The 12,487-nt window shown below is 41.3% G+C and overlaps 1 protein-coding gene across 1 annotated transcript in view; it reads left to right on the plus strand.

Moving 5' to 3' along the window:
* Window positions 1-259: 259 nt before the first annotated feature.
* TMEM236 (transmembrane protein 236) overlaps window positions 260-12,487 on the plus strand; it is a 32,253-nt gene continuing 20,025 nt past the window's right edge. Inside the window, exons 1-2 of the mRNA XM_042991175.1 lie at window positions 260-516; window positions 11,828-11,900. Of these exons, the coding sequence (XP_042847109.1) occupies window positions 260-516; window positions 11,828-11,900 (330 nt within the window). The remainder of the gene's footprint in view (window positions 517-11,827; window positions 11,901-12,487) is intronic.

The following is a 12,487-nucleotide window of genomic DNA, read 5'->3' on the forward strand; positions in this document are numbered from 1 at the left end:
TCAGAAGTTCATTTGACCCTGAATAATGGCTGTGCAAACACATTAAGTGGTCATTTCCACAACTGTTCTGTTTCTTTAAGAGACCTTGCTTGTTAAGCTGGAAGATCATTGAACCATATGAGGGTCAATAAAAGAATAAAAAGTCACCGGTTGGTGATTTCGGTACAAGGAACTTAATCGTCGTTGAGTATCTGTGTCCATATGCTGCTGGCCATCAAAGGGGGAGTGTTTGATCTTCAGCAGCTTGCCCTTCCTCAGGATGGTTTCTGGAAAACTGATCAAGCTCCTGGTTTTTGAGCTTTTCGAGTTTGCTGCTTTCTCCATTCCCACGCTTGTGATTGTGGAACAGTTTGCCACCACCTATCAAACAACGACGGGGAACCCTGAGAAAACACATTATTGGCTGATTGTTTCCTGTTCGATTGCCTATGTGGCTTCAGTGACTCTGCTGATTTGGGTTCCCATAAAAGTTCTCTTATACAGGAAGCATGCCTTTTCCAAAAAAATTAAAGGATGGTAAGTAAAAGGATTCTTAAAGCAAGGAATCTCTGTGATGCTTTCATAGAGAATTTCTCAGGTGCTACGTGTAGGGATGTTAGCATAGCACAAATGTACATAATGTATATGCACATTATGATTAATGAGAAGTCATTGTCACCATTTCTATAATTGTATTGATATTATGGTATCTTCTATATTTTTATAGGGGCCTTTTTTACTGCCTGTTAGCAACAAATTACATGTATTCGTAAGTTTGTAGTTAGCATGAGTCTATGATACCCTGAGTACTATATGTTGGCCCTAATTCCTTTTTACACTGAATTGCATAAAGTTATCACAGCTAATTTATAGAAATCTTAATTATAGAATGATAATATGGAATTTTACTTTTACAAACATTTACATTAATTTACGAAACAAAGTAATGTCTATTTTGAAATGTCTAATTGCATTGTTTTCCGGGTCTGAAGCATCCTTTGGCTTTTAGCCAACTGAGATTTTTAACTGGTTCCTTTGCTTAGATTTTTTATTGTCATTATTATTTTAAATATAATTTATCGTCAAATTGACTAACATACAGTGTGTAAAGTGTGCTCTTAGTTTTGGGGGTAGATTCCCATGGTTCATTGCTTACATATAGCACCCAGTTCCTTCGTTTAGATTTTTAAAAATAATACTTTACTATGTTAGTAAATTTTTTTTACCCTGGTGGTGGGGGGGACTATTTCAATAATAATACAGAAATATTTTAAATAAATTAAGATCTAATGTTGCTTTAACTTAACAGTTTAGCTAATGTTGTATCGCCTGTATTGAGTACAAATTATTTCAGATACTAAGATATTTTTCCTTTCAGATATTTATTTATTTAAAAAAATTTTTTTAATTTAGTGTTTATTTATTTTTGAGAGAGGGAGAGACAGAGTGAGAGTGAGAGAGAGGCAAACACAGAATCCGAAGCAGGCTTCAGGCTCTGAGCTGTCAGCACAGAGCCTAAAGTGGGGCTCAACTCACAACCTGTAAGATCATGACCTAAGCTGAAGTCAGATGCTTAACTGACTGAGCCACCCAGATGCCACTATTTTTTTAAGTTTATTTATTTATTTAGAGAGAGTGGGGGGAGAGCACAAGTGGGGGGAAGGCAGAGAGAGAGAGAGGAAGAGAGAATATCCCAAGCAGGCTCTGCAGTGACAGCACAGAGCCCCATGTGGGGCTCGAACTCAAGAACTCTGCGATCATGACCTGAGCCAAAATCTAGAGTCAGATGCTTAACTGACTAAGCCACCCAGGCATTCCCCTTTTGGAACTTTAGATCATATTTCTACTCATCTAAGACTTCTTAGTTTTCTTTGATAAGTTAACCCTTCTTTCAGGCTGGTCTTTTATTTTAAAGTCAAACAACATCAACCCACTTGAAAAGCAAGCAGCAGAGATTTTAACAAGGGCAGAAATGTAAAAATAATAGATACGGAAATCTAGCTAGAAATACTGTCGGGAGGATGCAGACCTGGAGAGCTGAAGTGTGGAGTTCAAGAGGTCCTTTAGGTGTTGAATTAGGATGTGGCTCCATGAAACTTGCCCGGGGGGACTTTCAGTTCCCCGAGGGCAAAGATCTTGAAGGGTTTCCGGAAGTAAACCATTTGGTTTACACCGCGTTTATCGGTGCAGTTTAAGGATTTTCCAAACCTTGACCCGAATCCTCAGGATATCTGTCAAGTGGAATTGGAGTTCAGCTGGGCCCTCCACTCCTCATATCACCTAGGAGTTGCTTTGACTGTCCAGGACTCCTGGCTGGGCTGGGAGTTTTGAGGGAAGAATGGAACACCCAAATGACCAGTGGCTTTCTATTAGTTTACTCCAGTCCCGGAAGGAGGCACTCCTTGATTCTTTTTTTTTTTTTTTTTTTTTTTTTTTTTTTTTTTGCCATTGACTCAAACCTCTAGGATCCTAGGTTCTGAATATCATTCAGGCAGCAAACCTTCCATATCAGTTATTACCATCATCATCATCATTAAGTTATAACTGCTTCTTTACTGATCACGTATGTGCTTAGAGATTTATATGTGAATTTCATTTCCTTCTATACCATCTTGTGAGGGAGTTATTTTCATGATTTTATCATTATTATTCCCAAAGGGAAACTTATTATCAGAGAAGGGTTATGCAACTTCCCTGGTCAATAACTAGTGAGTGAGAGGACGAGACTTTGGACCTCTGTCCTTCTGACTCCATATTTGGTATTTCAGCCACTGTCCTAAACTGCCTCTTTGAGTGACAAGGTCCGAATCTACTGGAGGCATTTGAGAGTAAGGAAGGCAGTGTGGTCCTTCATTTATTTCTACCTTCCAGTGCACGTTCTGCTTTATAAATCTGGTTCACGTGTCCCCCTTGGGCTAACATGTCCTGGGCTGTCCCAATTACATCTTTCAGTGAATTCTTCAAGGAAACACTCTTCTGGCCTTTCATTTTCCTTTGCAGGTGTGGCTGGCCCCAGGTGTTCTAAATAGATACACTATAGGTTATCTGTAATTTCAGTGAAACTGTGAAATTATTTCCTCATAGCCTCATTCATGAGCGCTGTCATATTGCTGTCTCTTACTGTAGGTTCCTATGGGCATTGTTAGCCCCATGAATCTGGTATTTAGGAGAGAATGAGTTATCCAGCTAGTACAGTGTATGTCCTGGCCACACAGCTAAGAGGTGCGGACCTGAGTTCAAATCCCAGCTTTGACATTGACTGCGAGGACTTGTATGAGTTATTTAAGTTCTTTGAATTGTAATTGTCTCGTGAGCAAAATGGGGACAACCTCGGTTTTTCACCTGAGTGCCGTTTTAAGAAACGGAATAAGATTATGCAGATAAAGTTCCAAGCGTAATACCTGGCACATAGGAAGGATTCAGTGCATATTATTGTTATTACCTCAGGCTGAATTTAGTATTTCCATTTAAAACATGATCTTGTTTAATCCTCCGAATGAGAAATAGTAGAACTGATGATAAAGCTGATTAAACTGAAGAAAATTATATGCCATCAGTGATACTCTTTGAACTTAGAAAATCTTGGAGGTCTCTTTTATCCTTCGAGAAAAATGAAGGCCAATAGCGTGATATCAACGAATATCTTATAAAGCATTTGGCATATATACAGTGCTTTTATGTTTTATTTTTTCAGTTGACCTGCACACCAGGGTTATGAGGTTGACCAAGGGATATAATTCCTATTTTGTAAGGAAGGAAACAATGTCAGAGAGCTTAAGACATACACACTAAATCAACAGTAGAGCCTGAACTTTAATCCAGTGCTCTTTACTTTTGTGGGACACTTCCTCATTCTCTTTAGAATGATTGTTTCTTTTCAGGGATGCCTGTCTTAATTCGTAATAGGCTAGGGAGATGATTTGAGGAATGAGGAAAAGCTATTTACAAACACACCAAATTATATATCCCAGCAAATGAGCCGTGAGCCCACGCTGACTTCAGGGGGTTCTGTCTCCACAGCCTGGTCTCTTGAACACCTTACTGTTCCACAGTGGCACACACAGGGCATGTGCACAGCACAAATCACATCTGGGCACTGCCGGACGGGCTGGATAAACTGAAGGAAGTAGAGCTTGCCCTTTTCAGTCCCGGGAAGGTCATCCGTTAATCACCGTGAACTAAACATGGGCGCTTAACAGCACTCCCATGTCTCCCAGTGGACTCTCCTCTCCTTAACTACTCAGTAGCAATGATTTTCCGATACTTGACTACAGGCTTTTTCTTCCTTGCCCCACCGTATCCAGTAAATCAGAAAGAGTATATTTACACGTGCTTTTCTCTCCCACTTTGTGCAATAAGTCACCAAATTCCATCAATTCTCCCTCTTTAGTGTCTCTGGCATCACCTTTGTGTTCTCCATGACTGTTTTCTTCACCCCAGTGAGGCACTGACTTCCAGGGCCATCATACATGGCCATGGTTCCCCACGTTTTCATACATTCAAGTCCGATGTCACATCATTTGTCCTGACGGTTTTGTTCAGGGAAGAATGAAGAACATTTTCTTCACTGATGCTGGGGCTCTGGTAGCCTTCACCAGCTGGTGTCTTGTCCTTTGCTTCTTTTCCCCATCCCCCTTCCTTTGCAGTCCTTGTTGACGGAGTAAAAATCTTCATGAAAAATGTTTTCTGCACATCAGTCCTGCCCCTTAAAAATCGACTCTTCCCCTAGCTTGTACAATGGTATTGGCATTATACCATAGAATCCTAAAGCTCGAAGGCACCTGAGAGTTCTACGACACTCTTTCTTACGATGCGGGTAGACAATGGACCTGTTATTTAAAACTTTTTTTTAATTTTTTAATGTTTATTTATTTTTGAGAGACAGAGTGCGAGTGGGGGAGGGGCAGAAAGAGAGGGAGGCACAGAATTGGAAGCAGGCTCCAGGCTCTGAGCTGTCAGCACAGAGCCTGACGCAGGGCTGGAACCCACAAACCATGAGATCATGACCTGAGACGAAGTCTGAAGCTTAACTGACTGAGCCACCCAGGCGCCCCTGCCCTCCCTTTATATGCCAGTGAATTTGGCCATGGCCAGGAGCTCTATCCATTTCCCCCTGCCCCATTTTTCCCTTTTTATTGTTTTGCAAGTACTCTCATTGGCTCATAATATAAAATGCCACTTATATGATGATCAGTCCCAAAACCATGTCTCCAGAGGTGACTTTCCTGAGCTCACTGTGTCTATATGAACGTTTTTCAAATGTTTAAAAGTATACACATCTCAACTACGTCCCATGGCAGTCTGCGAAGTCTTCTCTTCTCCAGTGTCCAGGCTTTATCAGGTATTCTTGTCCTGTGATTTCTGGACCTTTTTCCCTTTTGCATATTTCCTTGGGATGATGGCTTGTTAATGTCCAGACATGATCTCATTGATACCCAGCTGTCCTGTTGATGCAGCATTGGTGTGAGGTATTGACTTCAACTGCAACAGTGTCACTTTCATAACGGAGTCTCATAACTGAGACTAAAACTCCTAGAAAAACTTGCTCTTGTCACACGGTTACCTCATCTTGTGCTTAGGCCACTTCCTGAGCCTATAAGTGCCATAAAGCCAGACTGTGCCTTACGTGTCTTTCTGTCCTTACAACTGAGTGTAGTTCACACATTTAACAAGGGCTTGGATGAGTGGGTGAATGGATGAATGCAGAACTTGGCTTGTTGCATGAGCTCACTGGGGTTAGTGTTTTTTGTTGGGAAGTTAATGGCAGATTGTGGGAAGCCTTGAAAGACAAGGAAGGAAGCCTTGACTTGAAGAGCTAGCGATCGAGAATGTTTAGGAGTTTCTGAGCAGAGTGGTTTCCCAAGTTATTATCTGATGCATTCCGTTCCCTGTGCTTTCCCTGTGAGAAATCTCATGGTCAGAATTCTTGCCGCACAAATAGGAATCTTTAACTCACCGTGGCTTGAACTCAGGTCTTTCTTCGTGGGCCTACTCCTGGGGGAGACCTTCTTCCTGATGCTTTACTACAGACACACACAGAGCTCTGTAGTGCCCTAACTCATCTTCCATCCGGACTTACACCATGTCTACGGGTCCTTCTCCTCAGCCGTGTTGTGCTCTCATTGAAGCCTTGCACTAGCCTTAGCGTGAGTCCCCCTTCAAAGATGTCTCTGTGGCATTTCCAGCATAAATTTCATTGTATCGATTTCCTAGGATTGCTGTTGCAAACTACCACAAACGTGGGGGCTTAAATGATAGACATGTATTGTCTCCCACTTGTGGGCGTTAGAAATCTGAGATCACGGTGTTGGTTGGTTCCTTCGAGGGCTGTTGGGAGAATCCGTCCCAGGCCTCTCTCCCAGCTTCTGGTCGTTTGCTGGCACTCTTTAGCATTCTTTAGCTTACAGACGCATCACCCTGATGTCTACCTTCATCGTCGCATAGTGTTCCTCCCTGTATCTCCTCACATAGTCTTTCCTCTGTGCGTATCTGTCTCCCAATTTTCCCTTTTCATAAGGACACCAGTCCTGTTGCATTAGGGCCCACCCTAATTGTTAACTTATTGCCTCTGGAAACACTATTTCCAAATACAGTCCCATTCTGAGGTACTAGGAGGTTGGGACTTCAACATGTCTCTTTTAGGGGAACATAATTCAACCTGTGACAGTCTGCCCTCTGGCCCTCCCCCAAATTCATGTTCTTCCCACATGCAGAATAGATTCACTGAAACCTAGCGGGGCAAATGTCACTAAATTGTAAGGCTTGACAATAATCCTCTGTGGCTGGACGTTCTGCCCTCAGGATGGGAGAGCCTTTCCTTTCCTGGCCTCTGGGTCTAAGGAGGGAGCCTCTGGGCCTGCAGTGGAGCCTCTCAGTCCCCTAGAGCCATCTCAGAGGATAATACACATTCACAGCCAAGTAGCCCCACCAGCCCATTTCCTGCCTGTTGCATCCCAGAAGTCTAACAGCCTTCCTTCCTTTTGTCCCATCTCTGTCCCCCTTTAGTCCAAGCTGGCAGTGCCAGTATTTCTGCTGAGATAGGTGATTGGGTTCACAAGGCACACCCTTAGTATCCTCTCTAGAACACACCCTTTCATTTTCTACAATATGGATAGACTGAGAAATATCCAAGTCTTCAAGTTCTGGTTCCTTTTTGCTTAACGATTCCTTCTTCAATTTATCTCTCTCTCTCCTCTTATATTTTACTAAGTTCTGGTTCCTTTTTGCCTAACAATTCCTTCGTCAATTTATTCCTGTCCTCTTGTATTTTGCTATCATCAGCAGTGCCTTCAGTGTTTTGCTTAGAAATCTCAGCTAAATATCTGAGTTCGTCGACTATGGGTTCTATTTTCTACCCAGCAGAACACAGTTCAGCCAAGGTTCTGCCACTTTCTTTTTAAAAAAAAATTTTTTTTAACGTTTATTTATTTTTGAGACAGAGACAGAGCATGAATGGGGGAAGGTCAGAGAGAGAGGGAGACACAGAATCTGAAACAGGCTCCAGGCTCTGAGCTGTCAACACAGAGCCCAACGTGGGGCTCGAACTCATGGACCACTAGATCATGACCTGAGCTGAAGTCAGACGCCCAACCGACTGAGCCACCCAGGCACCCCTCTGCCACTTTCTAGAAAGGATCACCTTTCCTCCAGTTGCCAACAACATGGTCCTCCTTTCTGCCTGAGACTTCACCAGAAACACCTTGAACATTCACGTTTGTAGCATTTCTGTTTGGGACAATGCGCGTATTCTCTAAGATTGTTAGAGGCTTTTCTACATCTCTCCTCTTTTTCTCTCCTAGCTTTCACCAGAATCTCCTGTAATGCCCATATTTTTCTAACAGTCTCTTCTAGGCAGTCCAGCCTGTTTCTATCATGTGTCTTCAGACTCTTCTAGATTACCCATTACCCTGTTCCAAAGCCACTTCCACATTTTTAGGTATTTGTTACCAGTAGTACCCCCTACCTGTAGAGCAAGCTCTGTGTTAGTTTTGTAGCATAGCCATAGCAAAGTACTGGGTGACAAATGTGTTGTGTCCCTGTTCTGGAGGCTAGTCGTCTTGAGATCGAAGTGTCCGTTGGTTCCTTTTGAGGGCTGGTGGTTCACCGGCACTCTGGCGTTCCTTGGCTTACAGATGCGTCACCCTGATTGATCTCTGCCTTCATCGTCACATGGTGTCTTCCTGCGTTTCTTCACATAATCCTCCCTCTGTACATTCTCCAAATTTTCCCTTTTAATAAGGACACCAGTCGTGTTGGATTAGGGCCCACCTTAATGACCTCATTTTAACTTACTAGCTCTGGAAAGACCGTATTTCCAGATAAGGTTACACTGTAAGGTACCAGGAGTTGAAACTTGAACATAATCTTTGGGGAGGAACATAATTTAACCCACAACACTTATTAATAAATTATAATAAATCTATGTTAGCAGTAAGTCAAGATTTTAAAATACAGATTATCATTATTTCTGGATACATAAGATGCAGAACTTGGATTAGAAACAGGTTGCATCTTCATTTTCCCTGTAGCCTCTAACTGAAAACTAGCATTTCTTTCCGTTTTGCATGTTGGTAACAAAGCACACTACAAGTACCAGAACCTAATAACTTCATTAAGTAGATCTTTTCATATCATATATGTTAGATCTTTTCATACCACATTACAATTGTTGCAGATACTTCTTAATATGGCTAATGATCTTCGCTACCTTGACATTATGAATGATTTCAGTTTCCACTAGCTCTTGAGCGTTCCAAAGAAGATAAGGAGACAACGTGTTCATAGATGGGCACATATATCCCTGTATAAAATTTTTAAAAGAATTTGGAATACTGTATTTCAACATAATTGCTCTGTTTTTGTTTAAAAAGAAATCTGTTTTGAAAAAGGTCCATCGGATTTACCAGATTCTCAGAAGTCTCACTGCACAAAAAAAAGGCTCCAAAAACGTGGTTTTAGCTAGTGGAGATAATGTAGTGAGACCATTTGGATAAATTTCCCGCCTCCACGGAACTTACTTTGAGGATCAGCAAAGAGGAATGTGTGAAACAATAAACAAGAAATAATCAGCAGAACTTCAGGTGGTCATAAGGCCGCAGATATATATAATTTGGAATGACAACAGGGCTCCAACATGGAAGATCCAGGAATGGGGGGCATCTGGCAGAAGGTAGAGACAGTGTACAACTTGAAGATGAGGCAAGCTTGATGTGATCATGACACAACCAGAAAGCCAGTATGGCTGGAGTTAAGTGGGGTTTCAGGGAGAGGAAAGTCATTCTAAGTGAGAAAGAGAGTAGGAGAAAGAAGAGAAACCACGTCATGTAGAACATGTAGGCTCGGGCAATAGGTTTCAAATTTGTTCCGGTTACATTGCTTACCCACTGGAGATTTTTAAAAAATACGTAAGATGCAAAGATGTGTGTATTTTGTGTGAAATACACGTAGCACAATTTACCAACTTAACCACTTTTAAGTGTACGTATCAGTGGCATTGAACTCATTCACACTGTTGTTCCATCACCACCATCTGTCCACAGAACCTTTTCATCTTCATTCTTGTCTCCACTCAACACTAACTCCTCATTCACCCAACCCCTTATCGTTGGAGATTTTTGAGCAAGGCAGTGATAAGATGTGTTTTACATTTTAAAAATATAACAGTTGGCTCTATGGAGAAAACGTTGCTAGGCAAGAATAGAAATATTAACAGGAAACTGGATAGGAAATTCTTGGAGATGAGACATGATGGTAAATGAGCTATGATGTTAGCGAAGGATGGATGTGACACGTACTTTCAGTAAATCTACTTGCAGTAAACCAGAGAGCATTTGATGATTGGAACAGGGATGTGAGGTCTTTGTTCAGGCATGTTAAATCTGGGTTGCCCATTAGACACCCAAGTGGAGGTGCCAGAGTTGGGCATACAACCCCAGAGCTAAAAAAAAAAAAAAAAGTCTATGTCTGTGTCTATATCTATGTCTATGTATATATATGGAAGTCCTGGGTAAGTGGTTGATATTTAGAGCCATGGGAGGGGCACCTGGGTGGCTCAGTCAGTTAAGTGTCTGATTTCGGCTCAGGTCATGATCTCACAGTTCATAAGTTCAAGCCCTGTGTTGGGCTCTGTGCTGACAGCTGAGAGCCTGAAGCCTGCTTTGCATTGTGTGTCACCCTCTCTCTTTCTGCCCCTTCCCCACTCTTTCTCTCTCTCTCTCTCAAATAAAAATAAACATTAAAATAAAATTAAAGCCATGGGATTGCTTGAGACAATTAGGCATAAAGAGGAGGTGCAGGAGTAATCCCTGGGGCACTCTCATCTTTTAGAGCACAAGCTGAGAAGAAGAGGGCTCCATGAAGGCTCCAGCCAGAGCCAGGTGCTGCAGGAACCTGGATCTGGGACCAGAAAAGGAGGCAAAGCTACCTCTCAAAAACCCCATTGTACCTCTGGTTTTAGCAGGTCGTACTGAGTCTGGCTAGGAGACAGGTCTATCCTGCCCTCTAACTTATGTCTATACCTAGAACATCTAAGACAAGGATGGGATTAACAGAAGCATGGCAGGACCAAGGAGAAATCGTTAGTTATTTGAAAGAGTTCAGCACTTTTTGTACTTCGAAACACATTATCATATAAGTGTAATTAGTAAAATGTGTATTTAAGGAACAGAAATGTAAATATTTCATCATAGAAAAGCTTTGAGCATCTTTTGTCTTCCTATCAATTAATAATGCTAAGTGAGCATTTTAATTCTTTCTGTCATAAGATATTATATAGAGTCATAAAGTATTATATCTCAATAACTATTTGATTAATTGTTCATGAAGGCTTTAAGAAGTGGTCCAAAAACCACTGTGAAAAAAACCAGTGGTCCAAAAACCAGTGTGAAAAATCGTGTGATATATATATATATATATATATATATCACACGATTTTTTTTTTTTAGTTCAAGTAAGAAATATCCACATGTTTTCATTTGAAATCATTCTTGGTGGGGTGCCTAGGTGGCTCAGTCGGTTAAGCGTCCGACTTCAGCTCAGGTCATGATCTCGCAGTTCGTGAGTTTGAGCCCCACGTCAGGCTCTGTGCTGACAGCTCAGAGCCTGGAGCCTGCTGCAGATTCTGTGTCTCCCTCTCTCTCTGCCCCTCTCCCGCTCACACTCTGTCTCTCTCTCTCTCAAAAGTAAATAAACATTAATTTTTTTTTTTAAATGAAGGCATTCTTGGTACAGCATCTCTAAATGTCTTCTTTAAAAAAAAAATCAATGTTATGATAGGGTATAATATAACTTAAGAAAGGCATGCCCTTGGGGTGCCTGGGTGGCTCAGTCGGTTCAGCATCCAACTCTTGATATCAGCTCAGGTCCTGATCTTGCAGTCATGGGATAGAGCCCAGTGTTGGGTGTGGCACTGAGCCTGGAGCCTGCTTGGGATTCCCTCTCTGCCCCTCCTCCCCTCAAAGTAAATAAACAAACATGGAGAAAAAAAAAAGTCACATTCTTTTTTTCAGTTGGTCACCAGAGCTGAAACTTTTTGGCAGGATTCCAGTTATGGAATTATGGAAATGTTGAATGTCATTTGTCTTGCACGGTGATGCTCTTTGGAAGTCCATGGCTGGCTAGTTATTTTTTCTGGAACAAAGGTGGTGAACCTTTGTTCTAGAAAACATTCTGGGTTTTGCATGTGTTCCCCTTTGCCATACTGAAACATTTGGGAAATGGAAATAGGGAAGTAGTAGCTTCTTAGAAAAATGAGAGATGAATGGAACAGGAACTGCTAAATTAGCAAAATGTAACCGGAACTGTTGATCTTGTACATTATTGCTTTTGCTTATTTTTTGTCCTTTGCTAGGAGACCTGTTATGATGATGTGTGTTATACTCACCACACTTCCCAGCTTCAGCTTTTCTATCGCAGGGACTGAGGTATGGATTTTTTCTTCATTCTGCAAGATTTTGAGATTTTAAAATTTCCTCTATTACCGGAATATTATAGAACGGTGTGCCCGAAATTTTTCCTAAAGTTTATTCTATCCAGTCTTCTTCCAAGCTGCAATATGAATATTTAAAGTACTAAGATCACTTTTCCCCCTCTGTGATTGTGAAAGAAGGTCTAGCAACCAATTAAAAAAAAATATCTTCTATGTGTGTGTGTGAAAGAGAGGAACGTTATTCCAAGATCATAAAAAAGCAAGGAATTTAAAAGTGGATTCACATTTGCCGCTTTTCACCTAATGTTTTTCGAGTGTCCTCAGTTCTAAACAATATCCAGAGGGAATACACGTCACGTTCTCAGACCTTTAATAATATATCTATTGTCTAAGGATTTGCACATGAGATTTATTTGAAAATAAGCTTGACTTTATGTTTTGACTAAATGCAGCTTCAAAAGGATTCTGATAGACAGGCATCTACAGGACAGTAATATTAGAGGCAGAACTTTCAGGCTGTGAGAATTTTATTATCTGACAAGTTCAAAGAAGAATGCCCTGTTAACCTTATTAATTTGCACA

This window comes from Panthera tigris, chromosome B4, assembly GCF_018350195.1.
Source record: "Panthera tigris isolate Pti1 chromosome B4, P.tigris_Pti1_mat1.1, whole genome shotgun sequence".
Classification (NCBI taxonomy): domain Eukaryota; kingdom Metazoa; phylum Chordata; class Mammalia; order Carnivora; family Felidae; genus Panthera; species Panthera tigris.